Consider the following 21,746-nt stretch of genomic DNA (forward strand, 5'->3'; position numbering starts at 1 on the left):
GCACCCAACACACACACACAAACACACACACGTGTGTGTACACATGTATCAACAAGCTTGTGCTCATAGAAACTTCATTCCCATCAGGGGTCTAGGGCACTCTGTGGCACGTACCAGTTAGAAACTGAGATCTTCAAAAGTGAGACTCCAGCCTTGACCCCTGAAAGACTATACTGAGGACAAGAAGTTTCTGTGAAAATTATAAACTTAGATCAAATGTCCTCCTTTGGCAAGATAAGCTTGTGGCATTGCTTTCTTCTAGGCAATCTCTTGATTTGGGCCCAGTATAACTTTCTAAGTGTCGTCTTGTATTGTTAGCCTTTGGACGTTCAGGAGGCCATGATTACCACAGGGAAAGTTCTGGAATTACACATTTTTTGTCAAGCATGGGGCTAGGAACTGGAGACATGAGAGAGGACAGGAGGGCAAAGTAATTTAGTAGAAATAAAGAAAGTCCTTCACCAAGGATGATGCAGTGGGGTGAGTGTATCCTAGGAGGAGTGCAGGTGCAGGTTCTGTGGGTCCCCAGGTGAGGGGCATCTGACCTTCAAACCTCTCCACGGATTATTACTCTGTGTCAGGACTTCTCCTGCGACTCTGCATTTATTTTACTTTGCATCACACAGAGTTGTTGTGCCCTCATGGCCTATAGAACACCTGAATATAAAGACTATTTTACTATTGACTCTAAGTCACAGAGGGACAGTTACCTGTGCAGGGCTGAGGGTGGGGACACCCAGGGAAGGCTGCGTGGAAGAGCTGAGAAAAGCCTGGAAGTTGCTTGGAGCAGTGACAAGGTGGGAGACATCACTCCAGAAAGCAAGAGCACTGGGCCAGAGCACGGGGGCATGAGAGAGGATGGGAGACGGGCTTGGGGAATGTCAGTCACCTCTTCTGTGAGAAAGTCACACTAGAACTCCAGTTTACGCCAAGAAAAGACACGAAGTTATCTGCAAGGTCACACCCAGCCTGTGAAAAACCTGAGAAGCATGTTTGGTCCAGTAACTTTCCAAATTGAGTTTACAAAGAAAGGAGTGGGAGACGGAGAGACAGAGACAGGGAAAAGGAACAAATAGTAGGAAAGAAAGAAAATAGGAATCCAAGTGGAAAAGGAGGGAGGGAGGGAAGGAAGGGAGGAAGAAATGAAAGCAGTTTTGTGCATGGGGAGAAAATACACAGCATGTATTCTCCAGGGCTTTTCTGTGGGAGAGGGACTGTGCACTATTTACTTAGATGTGTTCATGTGTTATATGATGGAATGCCAGGACAGAGGGTCAGTCAAGGGACCAGCCTCTGAGACACGTGGGTATATCCAAAACCACTATTTCTTCACTTACTAACTTTCTATTTTCATCACACTCGACACTGAATATCATACTTGGAACATGATAAATACTCAATAAAGATCAATAAGACATGAATCCTTGCCTTCCATAGTGAAATAAACAGAAGGAGATGACACGTTGTCTGTCTTCTCTATATTCAGCTACACCTCAGCCACGCCAAACATGCCAATACTCCGTATCCTTCACACGTGATGTTCCATCTGTCTGCAATGCTCTTCCACCCCAGCAGACCCAGTCTTTCCCTTACTTCCATAAGGACTTGGCTGAAACACAAATGCCACCTTATCAGAGATTCTTTGACAGCGGCCCCCTGCCCCACCCCGTCACTTTTTTATCTAGACTCTGCTTTGTTTTGCTTCCTACAACATTACCATCACCTGGCACTATGCATCTGTTTATAACCTGTCTCCCCCTAACCAGAAGGTTAAGCTCTATGAGAGGTTGGGCCTTTGCAACATCCCTTACTATCCTCCGTTCATGCCTAGCAGGGCAGCTGGCCTAGCACAGATGTCCAGCAATGCTTTTTCAAATGAACTGGATAATAAATAGTGTCTGCAGTGAACCAGACCTGGCTTCAAATTTTAGGCTGTGGCAATGGCAAAAATATTTAGTCACTGTAAGCCTCATTTTCCTCACCAATTAACGTGAGGAAAATAATCATAGGTCCTGCCTCCCAAGAGTTGTTGTAAGTAGTGCAGTGGCGCCAGCCAAATAATAGGAATATAATGCACGATCCTAGCATTTCGTGTGCTTGAGAAACACATGGGGCAAAGGAGGGGGAGGTATGAGTAAGTGGAAAGATCTTTACGCTACCTTTGTTTCTTGTTTTAAAGCAGGAGTCAGAAACAGGAATTTTTTCAAACCCTTAGAAATTGCCACACATGCATGTTATATGGACTGTCGCTGCTGAGTCCTGGGGGAGCCTGAAGACCCAGGAGAAACCCAGTCCTCTTGTCCTAGAGTTAAGACCCGGACATCTAACAAGGTCATGGTGAAGGTGAAAAGAGATAAGGACATGTCAAGAAAGGACTTAGCAGCGCAGCAACCTAAGTGCCCATTCCACTAGCACAGGAACGAATAACATAGGCAGAATCGTCACACCCTGTAAAAACGATCTTACAGCAGTGAAAAAGGACTGCACTTGCAGCTCCACTCAGCACCATGGACAGCTATTAGTGCCACGCAAAGTACTGGGCGACAAGGCAGAAGGGAACCCAAAGTACGATACCACTTTCTATGAAGTTCAAAATATGCCAAATCAATATTATACACTGTTTAGGGATACAGATACAAACAATAGAAGGTAATGGTATGAATAGGAATGATTGACACCCATTTCAGGAAGATGCAATTTGGGAAAAGGCACTGTGGGCTTCAACTGTGTTTGCAACAATGTAATTAAGAGGTTGACACAAACTCTGGTCCATCCAAACCCAGCCTGTCATCTCTGTTTTTGTGTGACCCATGAACTCATGAATGACTTTCACATTTTTTTAATGGTTGAAAGAAGTCCTAAGAAGGGTAACAGTTCACAACCTGTGAAAATTATGTGAAATTCAAACTTCAGGGGTCCCATTAGTAAAGTTTTCTCAGAACATACACACACAGAAAAGATCTGGAGAAGACAAATTTCTCTCCTGCACCTCTGTGTTCTCTCCCTCAGGATGGGAGGTAAGGACACAGACTTTCTCACAGACGGGTGAGCACACAGGAGGCAGGGGAAGTAGTAGCACATCATGGATACAAAGGACCTAATTTGAAAGCTGCCCAGCTGAGCCTGTTACTGCACTGTCACTGTCAGGTTTTTCACTGCTGTGTGGGGAGGCTCGTGTTCTCTTATTTTATGCTTTCCTGGTTGGTTTTCAGGGTCGTCTTTAGGCTGCTAAGTCAGAGAGGCCAAATTGAAATCAATAGTCTTTGAAATTAAGAGACTTTTGCAATATGAAAAATGGGGTTAGAAGGACACTGCTAGAAAGACAAAGTGGTAGTGGTGCCAAAGCCTGGGAGCTCAAGGTAAAGTAGAGGTCGCGCCCAAACCGCTGGCTGGAGACTCCTGACTTTCACTCTCTCTCCCACGCTTCTGTGATTTTCTTTCCGACCTTACTTGCACAGCAAGGTTTCTTTTTACCTGATATTTTAACACCCTCTGGGGGAAGGACTAAGTGAACCCTCTCTGCTGCCCAGCCATTGTTTTTCAGTGTCAAGTAAAATCCTCAGGTCCTGAGGCCCCGGGGCATTTTTCCATTGTGGCCAACTCCAATTCCTCCAGGAGTTCCCCCTTCACTCCAGGCCTTGGCAGCCCAAGGACTACTTATTGGGGCTGGCCACTTCCAAGCAGCGGGCATCCCAGGCTTTATCTGTTGCCTATAAAGCTCAAGGAGAAACCTGGGCAAACGTTTCTACACTGCGTCTGAATGTCCTCTCCAGGTACGAAAGGAGGACACTGTGCGCCACTGTACCAAGAACAAACTGGAGACGTCTGGTTAGAAATCGGTGGGGGAGTAAAGGACACTCAAAACCCCGTCAAGCATAATAAGGTCGAAGGGAATTCAGGGGGATGCTCTGAAGTCCCTTCAGGTGCCGCCTAAATGTATCTAGGACGTTGGGTTACATTTCTAGGATCACTCTCTATTCTCAGTCGCAGGTTACTCAACATGGGAGGATCCCCTTTCTAAGCCAGAAGAAACACCTCTGGAGTATATCCTTAAGAACTGGAAACTTAATTTTTACTGTAAGATGTGCCTGGCCTTTATATAAATTGGGGGATGGAAAATGGCCTGGAAAATGGGTATCTTGCAATTGGATCTTTATTGCCACAGGATGGGGAAATGGACTAAGGTTCCCTATGTTCAAGTTTTTCATGGCCTTTTATCATAATCCTGCTCTATGTGGCTCCATAATCAAAAGCCTGAGGAAACAGAAAATCGCTCCCTAACATTCTAAATGATCCCCTCTAACTTCTCCCAACTCTCAGGGGGGGAACCAAGTTTCCCCCACTCTTGCAAGTTCCCTCACTCCTCCAGAGATTCTTCTGATCAAACTGAGACCCCAGCTCCCCACAGAAACAATCCCTGCTTGGACAACCTTTTATCAGCCCAGTCTGCCCGTTATTAGGGCCAGTTTAGCACTATGCGGTCATATTTTAGCTATGAAACTATGGACTACAGAAAGGAAAGGTGATTTTTTTTTTGACAATATGGCCACAATATTCTTTAGGACTCTGGAGAAAACTGGTTAAATAAAGCTTTTTTTGAAATTGTAAAAACCGGTTCGTTTTGCATGTGCAATTAGAGAAATCTAGCTTGTTAAAATGCTTTTTTGGTTTATTTTCAAAATTCTGACCCTGATGAGAATAAAAATATGCCTAGGAGAAAGCATTGAGGTTAACTCTTATCATGTCCTGGGAAACAAACACAGCCCACTTTGCCTGAGACTTCGGCCTTGGGTGGCTTAGTGAAACTTCAAGTCAAAAAAAAAAAAAAAAAAAAAAACAGGCAAAGAGACAATTTAAGCCTCAAGAGGGAAACTATTGAGATCTCTGTCTGGATATATGTGATGTCTCAGCATGTGTCTTGTCTTCGCATAATATTGCTGAAGTAAATTTGTAAATGAGCTCTATTTAACTGGCTTAGAAAAGAAAAGTAAGTGCTCACAAATCAAACAATTCTAAATACAAGACAGAAACTAAAGATGTCTGGGTTTATTTGACACACGCCTTGTACCACACTGAGAAAAAAAATGTGCTTTGGAAAAATACATGTTTTTAGAGGTTATGGAATGTGATCTTGAGTTTGATAATCAGAAAACGCCAGTATGACAAACAGGTTACACCTGGTTTCTTCTTGGTTTTCACTAGAGGTCATGGGTTTTTAAGGGTTTAAAAATTATAATACGTAATCAAAGCTACCGAAGTGACAAGAGAAGCATTTCAGTGCGTAAAGCAAGTAGGATATATGTTGTTGGCCAGAGAAGATATAAAGACTGGAGATATTTTTGTTGGGGAAAGTGATGATAATAAATTTGTCCTACCAGTTAGTTGTTTACAGATGAAAAAAAATGGGCAAGTTATTGATAATATGGATCCAGGAAGTGATAAAAGTTTTGTGGAAAAGGAACTATGAAAAAAAATTTGGTATGTTGTTAAGGACTGATTAAGACTAAATTGAAATGAATTAGGTAAATAAATTTTGCTATTAACAGTAAGCTGGTACCAGACTGAAATTTGGTTCTCTCTCTATATTAAGAGAAATGCTGCTTTTGATAACAGACTGTGTAAATTTCGTTGCCTTTTAAATGATTTATATTTGCTTTGAAATCTTTTGTTACTTTGGTTAAGTATTATTTCACCAATGATCTATGAAGATTATGGCACACGTAGAGAAAGTTCATTCTGCTTCTACGAGATTAACCCCCCCCATTGTCAGACCTTTTGCCACCCTGATGTCCTGTAGCATGGCAATGGTCTACTCCTAAACCAGGGAATTTAAAATGGGTCAACAATAGCTGTAGATTAAACAGGTCAGCACTATGGGAAGACATATGTGCTCTTCCCAGACCAGGACTCGAACCCGTGTCCCCTGCATTGGCAGGCAGATTCTTAACCACCACACCACCAGGGAAGCCCTTGGGTGTGTTTAATAAAAATGGGGGTAATTAGAAAAAATTATGTTTCACTAAATATCATCGTAGTTTCATTAGTTAAGTTCTGTGTTTACTAAGACTCACTTCCCAGATAGTTCCTTGCTGTTATGTTATAGTTACAAGTTTTAATTGAGTTACTAAAGGGACACTCTAAGTTTGTTTCTGAAGCCTAACTTTGTAATCAATCTTTGGATAAAGATCAGATGCTCCATGATCTACAACCAGGAGATTAGCAGCAGGCTACAGTCATTCAAGTTTAAAGAAACAATTAGACTATGCTAAGGATAAGGAGCCTGGCAACACTAGGAAATTGGGCTAAATGCCTTATGGACAATGCCAATGTATACAACTTCCCTTAAAGATAAGGCCTGGTGAAAAATAGACTAAGCCAGACAAGCTGGGGATGTACTAGGCTGTACCTAATGAAAATTTCTTAACTTGAATTCTTACTTATGACCTTACTAATACTGCTAGCTGTATTATTTCTATTTTTGCCTGTTTTACAAAATTGTTGTTTCTTACATTACCAAATGTGTGACTGAGCCTCCGATAAAATGATGGTATATAGTCCCATATGAGATCAATGACTGTAAGAGTGAAACTGTAGATACAGGAAGAAGCACCAAGAGGGAATATTTTCCTAGACCGTAAGAGACTAGTAAAGCAGGAGGTCCAAAGACTTTTGGCTACTCACAAGGCCTAGTCCAGTAATGGCACACTGAGCATTCCTAGCACTGTGGGACAAAACAGTCATAAAATGCCCCCCAACCACGGTCAAGTTTATGACCATGGAGGGGCCCTGCCGACAGGAAACTGGCACGTGCTGTCTGCCTCTGCAAAGATTAAACCTGAAGCTGCTGCAGCTGCTGACCTTCAATGTCCCCCTGAAAGGAGTTCAGGGTGGAGATCAGGAATGAGGCATTATGTGCTCTGGGAAAAAACTGACCAAACAGGCCTTCAGATGGTTAGATATTTTCAGGTAAGGATTTTTATGAGCCCAAATTCTCACCTTTCTCACACCTAGAAAAACACTAAAATCATTAACTGTGACAACTGTTTTGGTTTATGTGTTAATACCACACCAAAGGTTAAAACCTACTTGGATAAAACTAGACAGCTGGCTACCTGACTACAGGTCTCCTCAAAGTGCCAGGTCTAGACTAGGATTCAGGCTTATCTTCCTGAAAAAAAAAAAAGATCTATTTTGTCTATTAATGTTCAGGTTGTCACTCCCTCCAACTACTTCTGAATCCGTTGTATCTACATCAATAACACTAGGCTAATAAAAAAGACATCAAAAAATATATATGACCACACCAAATGGCTCCATTCCTTTGGGCAGGGTAACCCAAGCGCTGACTCTATCTGGACCAGGATCAAAAATTGTTACCAAATATAACTTGGTTCTTACTCCTGCTTTGGCCACTGGTTACAATGATTCTTTTACTGATATTTACAATATTTGCAAACTTGGTAAGTTTGTCTCTTTCAGATCGCAACAGTTTCACATCAGGATAATGGTGCTGCAGAGATTTCAGCCACTCCTCAGAAGAGATCCTGCCAGAATACCAGCGTAAGTCACCCTGGGGTCCCTTAATGAGACAGGGCGAGAGCTCCATGACCCCAACTAGATACGGTCTATGAGTCCCTTGCCAGCCATGAGGAAGCGACAGAAGCCAGCCCATCGTCCCTCATGCTCCCAGCAAAGATTTCTTGGGGTTCATGTCTCTCAGGGGGAAGGTGAGGTAGGAGATAGACGGGCCCCTGCGCTGGACAGCTGGTGTTTGTCAAGTGGAGGTAAAACTGAAGCTTGTGTTCTCACCCAGACATTCCAAGGACAAAGCTAGTGGCAGAAGCTGAGCTCTGCTGAAGTAAAGAGATAAGATGACCACTCCTAAGGTCAAGGAAAAACTTCCCTATCTGCACATGTGCAGGAAGGCTCCTTTGGGGGTCAAAAAAGGGAGGGGGCATCACCCCATAATATGTGTGGACATGTACCCACAGGCCCTCTGTGGTGGGATCCATCTTAGCAAATAGTTGCACATGCATGTTGGGGAGCCTCCTAGGACCACTCAGGTGTGAAAAAAGAAACAAGATAATTGGCCAAAGATAAACAAAGACCCAGAAGGACTGTCCTAATAAGCGATTTAAATCACCTCTTTAGGGCTTCCCTGGTGGCGCAATGGTTGAGAGTCACCTGCCAATGCAGGGGACACGGGTTCGTGCCCCCGGTCCGGGAAGATCCCACATGCCGCAGTGCGGCTAGGCCCGTGAGCCCACACTCTTCTCTGGGTGTGTATCTCTGCCTAGTTTCTGACTAACTGAACTCCTCATTAAGGGAGGACGCCCAAACCCTTTCTCTCTGGGTGTGCATCTCTGCCTTACTTCTGTCTTAACAAACTTTCTCTGTGTGCTCTCCCACTTGTTGTGCTGTGTCTCTAATAATAAACTTTGTACGTGTTGGGAAGTTTTTGCCTCTGTGAGGAATGCATTTTTCACTGGGGGCAAGAGCCAGGGGATGTGGTGGTTAGGATTCCTGGTTTTCATCCAAGCTACCCAGGTTCAATTCCTGGGCAGGGGATTAAGATCTCGCTTCACACCACCACTCCCTGCTGCCTCTCCAAGGTCAGTAGGTGCCACTGGACTCTCCAAGTCTGGAAGCTTGATTTAAGCACAGGGGAGGAGAGGTGAGAAGGCATTTGGTAAACGTGTGGGGAAGTGAAGAAACCAAGCAGGACCCTGTGGGGCTCCTGGACACAAAACACTTTCTGTGGCCCCATTTCTTGATTACAGGAAATAGGCTTCATTCAGCCTCCAAGACCTTCCCTGAGCTCCAACAGGCAGGTTCAAATGGTTGCTCATTAGGGAAGGGAGGGGATGCAGAGACAAGGGAGGACCAGTCAAGAAACAATAGTGCAGCCTTGGGGCAGGGTCCTGGTTCTCCTCTCAAGGGATATACATAACAGCTGTTTTGCAGATACTGAAATCCCCACCAGGTGGGAGAATTTAATGGTATGCTGCCCATAAGCACTTAGACCCCAGACCTGCTGGAACCAGAAGGTTGATGATGCTAATTCCCACTTACCTTCCCACCAACCAGTCAGAAGAATGTCCATGAGCTGATCACACCCTCCTCTTTGAACCATTGCAGTAAAACTCCTCACTACCCCCTACAGGCCGGGACACACAGTTCTGAGGGCATTAGCCTGCTGTGGCCCCTTTTGCCTGGCAAAGCAATAAAACTATTCTTTCCTACTTCACCCAAAACTCTGTCTCCAAGATTTAATTCGGTGTTGGGGTACAGAGGCCAGATTCGGCTTCAGTGGCGGGGAGCTATCAGAATCTGAAACTGACCAGAAGTGGAAACTTCTAACCTCTTCCCGGGCCCCACCCTAGAAGTGATTTAATATATTAACTGATTGAAAAAGAAGGTATAAAAGAAGGCTATGTGGGCTTCCCTGGTGGTGCAGTGGTTGAGAATCTGCCTGCCAATGCAGGGGACACTGGGTTCGAGCCCTGGTCTGGGAAGATCCCACATGCCACGGAGCGACTGGGCCCGTGAGCCACAAACTACTGAGCCTGTGTGTCTGGAGCCTGTGCTCCGCAACAAGAGAGGCCACGACAGTGAGAGGCCGTGCACGGCGATGAAGAGTGGCCCCCGCTCGCCGCAACTAGAGAAAGCCCTCGCACAGAAACGAAGACCCTACACAGCCAAAAATATAAATAAATAAATGAATTAATTTAAAAAAAAAAAAAAAAAAAAAAAAGAAGGCTATGAAACATGGGGTCTAATAATGCCAATTGGTGTACTAGAGCTGGAGTGGCAAGTTTGATATGTTTTAGATTTGCATAAAAATGCAAATAATGCATAACATTCTTCTCTAGAACATTAAAGAGATTTGATAGCTTTTGAAGGGTCATTGAAGAGGAAATACAAATAACCAAGAAAAATAAATACAAATTCTTAACCTCACTCCTAAGTAAATAAATACAAATTAAAACAATAAGGATATGCCACATTTTTGCCCATCAGACAGGCTATGTTTAAAAAAATTCTCATAACAACCTGGACTATTGAGGGTACGTAAACGTAGGCATTCTCATATTTAGAGAGTATGCAATGATGTATCTATTTCAGAGGGAAATGTGACAATGCCTATAAAAATTTAAAATGTACACATTCTTGGATTTCCCAGGGAAATCCCAGGGATTTCCCGTCAGTAATTTTTCTTTGAGCAGTGCTTGCTCCCTAAACACGTCTGAATGCTTATTAACCACATAGGTAATATGTGCGTACATGTATGTATCAACACTCTTTGAAATAGCCAAACATCTATATATCTATTAATGAGATGTGATTAACAAAATTATAGTTGGCTGTATAATGGGGTTCCTATGTAGTTATTAGCCATGAAGTGGCTACATATATATACACTGATATAGAAAGATTTTTAACTTGCTACTGATTCACCCACACTGAATCTGGCATAATAGTTTTACAACATGAATATTTGTGAGTGTGTATGTGTACACACATACATATTTATCAGCATAAGCCTAAACAATTTCTGGAATAATACAGAAGACATATTTTTTTAAAAAATACCAACTTTGGGGACTTCCCTGGTGGTTCGGGGGTAAGACTCCGTGCTCCCAATGCAGGGGGCCTGGGTTCGATCCCTGGTCAGGGAACTAGATCCTGCATGCGTGCCACAACTAAGAGTCCGCATGCTGCAAGTAAAGATCCCACATGCCGCAACTAAGACCCGGTGCAGCCTAAATAAATATTTTTTAAAAAATAAATAAAATTACCAACTTTGGGGAATGAGAATGAAGTCAGGAAGTGGGCCTACTTTTCCCTTGATAAACTGGAATACTACTTATCTTTTTATTGTCATCGTTGCTACTTCTGGTGGTATAAAAGTAATTAATGCTTATAGTGTAAACTCAAACCATTTCATTGCTAATATACTGGGGACTGATGAGAACTGAGGTCTCTATCGCCTTCCCGCAGTATCTCAGCAGTGCTCGCCTTATCCAGATATTGATATGCATGCCGTTCAATATGGAAATTCGATTGGAGGGGTGGAAAGTGAAAAGCAGAAATGAGATGTCCAGTTCCTACCCACAACAAGAATTAGTGAGATGGTGGCTATACAAAGTTGTGATTTTCCTTTGATTTTTATCTCAGCTTATAAAATGCTGGTTTGAGTTTCGTTTCAGAAACAGTTTGGGGGCAGTCTTTTTCATAGCTGGTTAAAGGGCCAAGGTTGTTTTTCTCCAGTGAAAGAGATTAGTCCTATGGCAAGTTGTTACAAGGTTAGTCACTCAAGCATATACACATGGAGACCAGTAATTGTCCCTTGTCCCTGCTGGCACGGATCACTACAAGTACAGAAAAAAATTCAGGTCACTGGCCAGGTCTTTCATTTCAGAAGTAAAAGGGAGAAGCAATAAAGCTCAAACTTGGTACTGCAGGTTGTCTTACAAGATGATGCATATAGGTGAGCATAAATATAAAACTGTAGACCCATGTGTAATTACCACGCAGAGAATTCTGATAAAAGTTATATTCTTGGGGCTTCCCTGGTGGCGCAGTGGTTCAGAGTCCGCCTGCCGATGCAGGGGACACGGGTTCGTGCCCCGGTCTGGGAAGATCCCACATGCCGCGGAGCGGCTGGGCCTGCGAGCCATGGCCGCTGAGCCTGCGCGTCCGGAGCCTGTGCTCCGCAACGGGAGAGGCCACAGCAGTGAGAGGCCCGCGTACCACACAAAAAAAACTTATATTCTTTTCCTCCAAATTACATATACATACTGGCATACAATTTCAGGGAGTCATGAGTTTCTCATGCTCGTCCATTAGCCCTAAGGGACTCTACACACCCTATGGTTAAAGGCCCTTCTGTAAGAAGACGTGCCCAATGGTGACACACACAGATATTTATTAAGTCAACACACATCAATGTGCCAGGCTCTGAGCTACGTTTTGTGAATGGAACCAAGATTAAATAAGATACAGTTTTTCACAAAGATTTCAATCCAAGAGTTGGGTCAACGTTTTCTCTCTAACTACGTAGATTACATACACACACACACACACACACACACACACACACACACCTGTACCTATATTAGGTAAATCAACAGAATGTAGGTTTCCTTTTTATTATTATAATGTACTCGGTAGCAGTTTTAATGTATTAGGTGCACACAAGGCGTGTGCACATGCAAACATACACACACACACAGGGTATTTAAACAGTAAAATCTCTGTTTACTGGATGAGGACCTGTCAATTTGTCCTCGGTTGAACACAGGGGCCAATAACAAATGCCACATCCAATAATATTCCAATAATACTTCCTGTGACTGACTGTAATTTAGGTTACTCTCTTCAGCTTGCTTCCCAAGGCAGAGAGGTAGTACAAGAAAGAATAACATCCTTGTCGTGGTTGTTAACTACGAAACATCCAGATTTCAGAGCACAGTTGGCAAGAAATGTTTGTGTAGGTCACAGACCTTCGTAGAGCAAAAGCTTTCCAGAGCTCACCTCCCCTCAAATATGGAGACTTCAATTGAAACAGAAATTAATTATAAAACGTAATCCAGGGAGATTTGAAATGACACTAAAACTAAACTTCGAATAACAAGCCCACATAAGCATTTGCCATCCACCCCATGGCGATAAGCAAAATAAGCAAGGAGGGATTTTTTTCTGTGTCACATGTCTCAGTGCATTGTCTACAAAATTCCTAAACCCATTAAAATCAGAAAAAAATTACTTGTTACAAAGTAAAAAAAAAAATCATATTATTTTGGCATACACCCTACCAGATGTATGGCCTAGAATATAAACAATGGGTTTCATATACTAAACAGTAATGAAAGGATGGAGAAAAAAGAGGGATCCCAATTCTGGAATGCGGAGAGAGATAACATAGAGATACTGGATTTCTTGGAGCAAATGACCAGCCTGGAGTCTGATTTTTTTTTTTTTTTTTTTTTTGCGGTATGCGGGCCTCTCACTGTTGTGGCCTCTCCCGTTGCGGAGCACAGGCTCCGGATGCGCAGGCTCAGCAGCCATGGCTCACCGGCCCAGCCGCTCCGCGGCACGTGGGATCTTCCCGGACCGGGGCACGAGCCCGTGTCACCTTCATCGGCAGGCGAACTCTCAACCACTGCGCCACCAGGGAAGCCCTGGAGTCTGATTTTGATAAATACACTCTCAGTTATATTTGCTAATAGCTTGCTACTCTGACCTCTCTCCATGTTCTTTCCTTCCTCCTCCTGTTTCTTTGACCTAAAGCCATGTTTACTGACTCTCTTGGAGAACGACAAACAGACAGACAGACACACAGAGGGAATATGATACTGAGACAATCTCATTGATTTTTATATTTAGTCAGGTCAGGAGTTATGCTTAGATCCTTTATTTCAATTGGTAGGTTTTGTTTTGTTTTGTTTTGACAGGGATAACTTTTCAGATTAAATCCCTTTATTGAATTTTCACACTTGGATAGTTTCTGAAGATGCTGTCTTTGCTGAAAAGTAAAATAAAATAAATAAAATTAGAACGGATATATTTCATGCCTTGTGAAAGCTGAGCCTGAGATGACAGTTTGGCATTATCACCCTCCGTGCCTGCAGGGAGCACAGGAATAATGTTGGGTGAGAGAAAACGTGCCGATCAGGGAAAGCGACAGCCGTGTTGTTTTCAGAATACGGGGTAATGTGCATTAAATGACACAAGCCAGAAAGCAGCATTATCTCCCAAAGCTTGAAAATAAGATCAACCTGGGATGCTACCAATTCCATCCAGAGCTTTCTAAACAAGGGGTGTAGTCATGGGAGACAGACCCTAAAGCTCTTTCATTAGTCTTTCGTTGTGGGACTTTGTTACTATAAGCGTGTTCCACAGACCAGAGGCATCGGCTTCACCTGCAGACTCTTGGGCCCTTACTGAATCAGAATCCACATTTTAACAAGATCCCTGGGTGGGTCATACGCATGTTCAAGTTTGAGATGCAATGCTCTAAATTTATCAGATAACCTGGTAAGTGAGGTTAGGTAGCCAGCTGGTAACCCTGACAATTGGTCAACTATGTGTTCATTCATTCAATAAATATTTATTAAGCTCCATCTGCATGTAGACACTGTAGAATGTGCTGGAGATGCAATACTGAGCAAAGGTATACTTGGCTCCTGCACACATAGAACTTAATAGGCTGGTGGAGAGGAAAACTTGTGATCAAATGGAATGTGTAATTTCAAACTAAGATGAATACAATAAAGAAAAATAATAGAGTTGGATGAAAGCAAACAAAATAAACTGGTTTAGATTAGGACTTCGAGAAAGACTTCCTTAAGAAGTGGATGCTCTCCCTGGATTTGATCTAGTTCTACGGTTATTCTGGATGTTATCATTGGGGGAAGCTGGGTGAAGGGTTCAGGGGAACTCCATACTATTATTTTGCAACTTCTCTGTGAGCCTAAGATTATTTCAAAAAGTTAAAAAAATTAGAAATGATGCTTAATCTTAACCTGAACCATCTTCAGTAATACGTTACACTGAATTGGTCAGGGAAGGGGGAATAAAGAAAGGTATTCCAAGCAGAGGAAAGAGTAGGTATTAGAGTCTTGTTATGGAGACATAGAACTTCGCAGTTTCTAAGAATTGAACGCAAACCCAAAGGCCTGCAGGTGATGACCGAGGAGGGCACAGAGTGAGATGAGGCTGAGGAAGTGGGCAGGCGGCAGATTACGCTGCAGCTACGGGTAAAGGTGAGAACTGTGTTCTTTATTACTAGAGCAATGGGAACTAAAACGAAGCTCTAAACAGACGGCATGGCAACTTCTGACTTAAGACAGCTCTGGCTACTGTGTACTGAGAACTGAACCATGGCATCCAAGATAATATTATCAGCTCTGGTCACCACCAGAGAGAGCCCACTTTATAAAGAAGTGGGGGGCTTCCCTGGTGGCACAGTGGTTGAGGGTCCGCCTACCGATGCAGGGGACGCGAGTTCGTGCCCCGGTCCGGGAGGATCCCCCGTGCCGCGGAGCGGCTGGGCCTGTGAGCCATGGCCGCTGAGCCTGCGCGTCCAGAGCCTATGCTCGCAACGGGAGAGGCCACTGCAGTGAGAGTCCCGCGTACCACAAACAAACAAACAAACAAACAAAAGAGGTGGGAAAGCAGCTCTAAACTGTTGAGATTATTCTGTGTCAGGTATAATCTGGGCACATTAGATATCAGAGCTCTGCCTGAGTTTATAAAGCAGAAAGGAGATGGTCAGCTTGGACGCTGATCTATCCCACACTGATTCTGCCAAAGAATATATCCATTCCCCAAAGGGGGAAAGAAACCTCTGGAGATAAAAATATCTCCCTGTGCGCACATAGTAATGGAGTAGGTGTGGTTTCTGGAGAGTCTGGATGGCAGGGGTGACCAGCTTCTTTGAGCTGTGAGCTGGTAAACCATGGGTATCATTTGCCTTTGCATCAGAAAAGTGGAGGGCAAGCGGACAGGCTCAGTGTCAGTGATGATGAAGTGTGTGAATAGCGAGGGATATTTTTAAAACAGAGGAGGTCTCAAAAATTAGATTATCACCCTCTGGCTCAGCGCTGAACAACTTCGACCAGCCTCTTGGCACTGTGGTAACTGCAGAGTCTGTTCTCTTCCTTTTCTCTGCACTTGAGACCTCTTTCTTTTCACCTGGGTTTTCTCCCCTCAACTACTTTCCTTCTACGCATTTCCCCCTTTTCTCTTTTTCCTTTTTCCCTTTCACCTGTAGTTCCCTAGTATTACCCCCTGAAATGCTTAGCCCTCCTGGAGAACCTCAGGAACAACGAAGGGGAAGGAAATCCATGTTGTTGTTGTTTAAATATATTACTTAAACTTTCTATGCCTTGGTTTCTTCATCTGTAAAATGGGAACCACCACCTATGAATTGTAGTGAAGATTAATTGTGATAAAGTATAGAAAGGCCTTAGCATAATTCTTGGTACAGGGCAAGTGCTTAGTAAATATTAGCTACTTTAGGAATCATTATTATTAACTTCTTTAATTTACAGTGAAGAAATGGAGGCATAAAGAGTTTAAGTAACTTTTTCAAGGTCACACAGTGAGTGAGTGAACTTGTGAGTCATGCAGACATGGCTTCGGATTGTGGATCTTCAGCTTTGCTCTCCATCGTGTGCTAAAGCCAAAACGTCCATAGGAAACACAGTCTTTCACTGTAGCCAACCTAACTAGGGATGTTCAGAACCACCAACTGACTTTTGCCTCCTGCCGCTTACGATGGGGGACAGACAGGATGATGCTCTTCTACAAGCCCTTTCCAAGTATTTGGTCAATCTCCCACTAGACAGTGAGGCATTGCCTGGATGATATCTGATAAAATAAGGAAACTGGCAAAACAAATCAAAACAAAAGAGCAGCGATAATGCAATAATAACAAGTGTTTACTTAAAAAATAAGAAATTTTGGAATTTTATCATCTCCTGCAAAGAAAAACCCCTTGACTGGATGAGAGTTGTAGAGAATTATTAAGACAACTCTAGGTAACTGAGGCCAAAAAAAAAGTCCTCAGGTCCAAACAACTCAGGTTATTGATGATCGCCACTGTGATTTCCCTTAACACAGATGCGATTCATGGCAGACCGATAAAATTAATTACTATTAACTTTGTGGAAAAGTTGCTTTACTAAAGTTGCTTTACTTACGACCATCCACAGTTCTGGCCTCGAGATGCACAAGATCTGGTTCCTTGTTCGACCCCATCACAGACCTAAATGATGGAGAAACATCAACATTAATGAATTCCCATGTGCCTCAGGGAAACTCAGCTGAGCCCACAAACTACAAATGCTCACGGGATTCTAAAGCCACATCCTTAGGATACATCTAGTGTATTTACTGATATAGCCTGACAGTACAATTTTCACTTCAAATAAAACCTACAAAAAATCCTTTACTTGATGAAGGCCAGGCTTGACTGTGGCAAGGATACTGTGTGTTATTAACTCCGACTTGCAAATGAGTGCCATGCATGTCATATGTAACAGTCTCACTGACAGTATATTAAACTTTCAAGAGTCGTCAGGCAGATGACAGGCAAGCTGCTTTACCTGGGTGACTTGAGCAGTGATTTACACACAGCAAACTGATCTAGTTAATGTTTTCATTTGAAATTTGCAGAACTACCTACTACTATCCTATGAACAGACCACATGACCCAACCAACGTAGTGGCCAGAACAGCCTAGAGTGACCATTCTCTGTATTGTTGAACCTGTGTGAGTGGGAAATACAGATGCACCCATATTACGATATGTGCCAGAAATTACAAGTGTAAGTAAAATACAAGTCTATTTAAAATGCCTTGGAGGGCTTTCCTGGTGGCGCAGTGGTTGAGAGTCCGCCTGCCAATGCAGGGCACACGGGTTCATGCCCCGGTCCAGGAATATCCCACATGCCACGGAGCGGCTGGGCCCATGAGCCATGGCTGCTGAGCCTGCGCGTCTGGAGCCTGTGCTCCGCAACGGGAGAGACCACAACAGTGAGAGGCCCGCGTATCGCAAAAATAAATAAATAAATAAATAAATAAATAAATAAATAAATAAATAAATAAATAAAATGCCTTGGAGAGGACCCTCAAGATGGCGGAGGAGTAAGACATGGAGATCACCTTCCTCCCTACAAATACATCAGAAATACATCTACATGTGGAACAACTCCTACAGAACGCCTACTGAACACTGGCAGAAGACCTCAGACTTCCCCAAAAGCAAGAAACTCCCCACGTGCCTGTGTAGGGTAAAAGAAAAAAAGAAAAAACAGAGACAAAAGCATAGGGACAGCACCTGCACCGGGGGGGAGGGACCTGTGAAGGAGGAAAGGTTTCCACACACTGGGAAGCCCCTTCGCGGACGGAGACTGCGGGTGGCAGAAGGGGGAAGCTTCAAAGCCACGGAGGAGAGTGCAGCAACAGGGGTGCGGAGGGCAAAGTGGAAAGCTTCCCGCAAAGAGGATCGGTGCCGACCAGCACTCACAAGCCCTAGAGGCTTGTCTGCTCACCCTCTGGGGCGGGTGGGGGCTGGAAGCTGAGGCTCGGGCTTCGGTCGGAGAGCAGGAAGAGGACTGGGGTTGGCGGCGTGAACACAGCCTGAAGGGGTTAGTGCACCACGGCTAGCCGGGAAGGAGTCCGGGGAAAAGCCTGGACTTGCCTAAGAGGCAAGAGACTTTTTCTTCCCTCTTTGTTTCCTGGTGCGCGAGGAGAGGGGATTAGGAGCGCTGCTTAAAGGAGCTCCAGAGACAGGCGCGAGCCGTGGCTAAAAGCGTGGACCCCAGAGACGGGCATGAGGCGCTAAGGCTGCTGCTGCCGCCACCAAAAAGCCTGTGTGCGAGCACAGGTCACTATCCACACCCCGCTTCCGGGGAGCCTGTGCAGCCCGCCACCGCCAGGGTCCCGGGATCCAGGGACAACTTCCCCGGAAGAACGCACGGCGCGCCTCAGGCTGGTGCAACGTCACGCCGCCTCTGACGCGGCAGGCTCGCCCCGCACTCCGTGCCCCTCCCTCCCCCCCCGGGCCTGAGTGAGCCAGAGCCCCCGAATCAGCGGCTCCTTTAACCCCGTCCTGTCTGAGTGAAGAACAGACACCCTCCGGCGACCTACACGCAGAGGCGGGGCCAAATCCAAAGCTGAGACCCTGGGAGCTGTAAGAACAAAGAGAAAGGGAAATCTCTCCCAGCAGCCTCAGTAGCAGCGAATTAAAGCTCCACAATCAACTTGATGTACCCTGCATCTGTGGAATACATGAATAGACAACGAATCATCCCAAATTGAGGAGGTGGACTTTGAGAGCAAGATTTATGATTTTTTCCCCTTTTCTTCTTTTTGTGACTGTGTATGTGTAGGCTTCTGTGTGAGATTTTGTCTGTATAGCTTTGCTGCCACCATTTGTCCTAGGGTTCTATCCGTCTGTTTACGGTTTTTTTTTTTAATATTTTTTTCTTAATTATTTTTTTATTTTAATAACTTTATTATATTTTATCTTACTTTATTTTATTTTAATTTATCTTCTTTCTTTCTTTCCTTCTTTCCTTCCTTCCCTCATTCCTTCCTTCCTTCCTCCCTCCCTCCTTTCTTTCTTTCTTTCTACTTGTACTATTTCTTTCTTTCTACTTTTTCTCCCTTTTATTCTGAGCCGTGTGGATGAAAGGCTCTTGGTGCTGCAGCCAGGAGTCAGTGCTGTGCCTCTGAGGTGGGAGAGCCAACTTCAGGACACTGGTCCACAAGAGACCTCCCAGCTCCACATAATATCAAATGCCGAAAATCTCCCAGAGACCTCCATCTCAACACAAGCACCCAGCTTCACCCAACGACCAGCAAGCTACAGTGCTGGACATCCTGTGCCAAACAACTATCAAAACAGGAACACTACCCCACCCATTAGCAGAGAGGCTGCCTAAAATCGTAAGTCCACAGACACCCCAAAACACACCACCAGACATGGACCTGCCCACCAGAAAGACAAGATCCAGCCTCATCCGCCAGAACAAAGGCACTAGTCCCCTCCACCAGGAAGCCTACACAACCCACTGAACCAACCTTAGCCACTGGGGACAGACACCAAACACAACGGGAACTACGAACGTGCAGCCTGCAAAAAGGAGACCCCAAACACAGTAAGATAAGCAAAATGAGAAGACAGAAAAACACACAGCAGATGAAGGAGCAAGATAAAAACCCACCAGACCTAACAAATGAAGAGGAAATAGGCAGTCTACCTGAAAAAGAATTCAGAGTAATGATAGTAAAGATGATCCAAAATCTTGGAAATGGAATGGACAAAATGCAAGAAACATTTAACAAGGACCTAGAAGAACTAAAGATGAAACAAACAATGATGAACAACACAATAAATGAAATTAAAAATACCCTAGATGGGATCAATAGCAGAATAATTGCGGCAGAAGAATGGATAAGTGACCTGGAAGATAAAATAGTGGAAATAACCACTGCAGAGCAGAGTAAAGAAAAAAGAATGAAAAGAACTGAGGACAGTCTCAGAGACCTATGGGACAACATTAAATGGCCCAACATTCGAATTATAGGGGTTCCAGAAAAAGAAGAGAAAAAGAAAGGGAGAAAATATTTGAAGAGATTATAGTTGAAAACTTCCCTAATATGGGAAAGGAAATAGTTAATCAAGCCAAGGAAGCACAGAGAGTCCCATACAGGATAAATCCAAGGAGAAATATGCCAAGACGCATATTAATCAAACTGTCAAAAATTAAATACAAAGAAAACATATTAAAAGCAGCAAGGGGAATACAACAAATAACACACAAGGGAATCCCCATAAGGTTAATAGCTGATCTTTCAGCAGAAACTCTGCAAGCCAGAAGGGAGTGGCAGGACATATTTAAAGTGATGAAGGAGAAGAACCTGCAACAAAGATTACTCTACCCAGCCAGGATCTCATTCAGATTTGATGGAGAAATTAAAACCTTTACAGACAAGCAAAAGCTGAGAGAGTTCAGCACCACCAAACCAGCTTTACAACAACTGGTAAAGGAACTTCTCTAGGCAAGAAACACAAAAGAAGGAAAAGACCTACAATAACGAACCCAAAACAATTAACAAAATGGGAATAGGAACATACATATTGATAATTAGCTTAAATGTAAATGGACTAAATGCTCCCACCAAAAGACACGGATTGGCTGAAGGGATACAAAATCAAGACCCATATATTTGCTGTCTACAAGAGACCCACTTCAGACCTAGAGACACATACAGACTGAAAGTAAGGGGATGGAAAAAGGTATTTCATGCAAATGGAAACCAAAAGAAATCTGGAGCAGCAATTCTCATATCAGACAAAATAGACTTTAAAATAAAGACTATTAGAAGAGACAAAGAAGGATACTACATAATGAACAAGGGATCGATCAAAGAAGAAGATATAAAAATTGTAAATATTTATGCACCCAACATAAGAGCACCTCAATACATAAGGCAAATACTAACAGCCGTAAAAGGGGAAATCAACAGTAACACATTCATAGTAAAGGACTTTAACACCCCACTTTCACCGATGGACAGATCATCCAAAATGAAAATAAATAAGGAAACACAAGCTTTAAATGATACATTAAACAAGATGGACTTAATTGATATTTATAGGACATTCCATCCCAAAACAACAGAATACACATTTTTCTCAAATGCTCATGGAACATTCCCCAGGATAGATCATATCTTGGGTCACAAGTCAAGCCTTGGTTAATTTAAGAAAATTAAAATTGGTTCAAGTATCTTTTCCGACCACAACGCTATGAGACTAGATATCAATTACAGTAAAAGATCTGTAAAATATACAAACACATGGAGACTAAACCGTACACTACTTAATAACGAAGTGATCACTGAAGAAATCAAAGAGGAAATAAAAGAATACCTAGAAACAAATGACAATGAAAACACGATGACCCAAAACCTATGGGATACAGCAGCAGCAGTTGTTCTAAGAGGGAAGTTTATAGCAATACAATCCTACCTCAAGAAACAAGAAACATCTCAAATAAACAACCTAACCTTACACCTAAAGCAATTAGAGAAAGAAGAACCAAAAAAAAACCCAAAGTTAGCAGAAGGAAAGAAATCATAAAGATCGGATCAGAAATAAATGAAAAAGAAATGAAAGAAACAATAGCAAAGATCAATAAAACTAAAATTGGGTTCTTTGAGAAGAT

The 21,746-nt window shown here is 43.4% G+C and overlaps 1 protein-coding gene across 5 annotated transcripts in view; it reads right to left on the minus strand.

Moving 5' to 3' along the window:
• SORCS1 (sortilin related VPS10 domain containing receptor 1) overlaps positions 1-21,746 on the minus strand; it is a 575,069-nt gene that overhangs the window by 146,418 nt on the left and 406,905 nt on the right. For all 5 annotated transcript variants that reach the window (XM_032609239.1, XM_032609238.1, XM_032609234.1 and 2 more), the window contains exon 6: positions 16,710-16,774. In XM_032609239.1, coding sequence (XP_032465130.1) covers positions 16,710-16,774 — 65 coding nt within the window. The remainder of the gene's footprint in view (positions 1-16,709; positions 16,775-21,746) is intronic.

The sequence above is a fragment of the Phocoena sinus genome, chromosome 16 (assembly GCF_008692025.1).
Source record: "Phocoena sinus isolate mPhoSin1 chromosome 16, mPhoSin1.pri, whole genome shotgun sequence".
Classification (NCBI taxonomy): Eukaryota; Metazoa; Chordata; class Mammalia; order Artiodactyla; family Phocoenidae; genus Phocoena; species Phocoena sinus.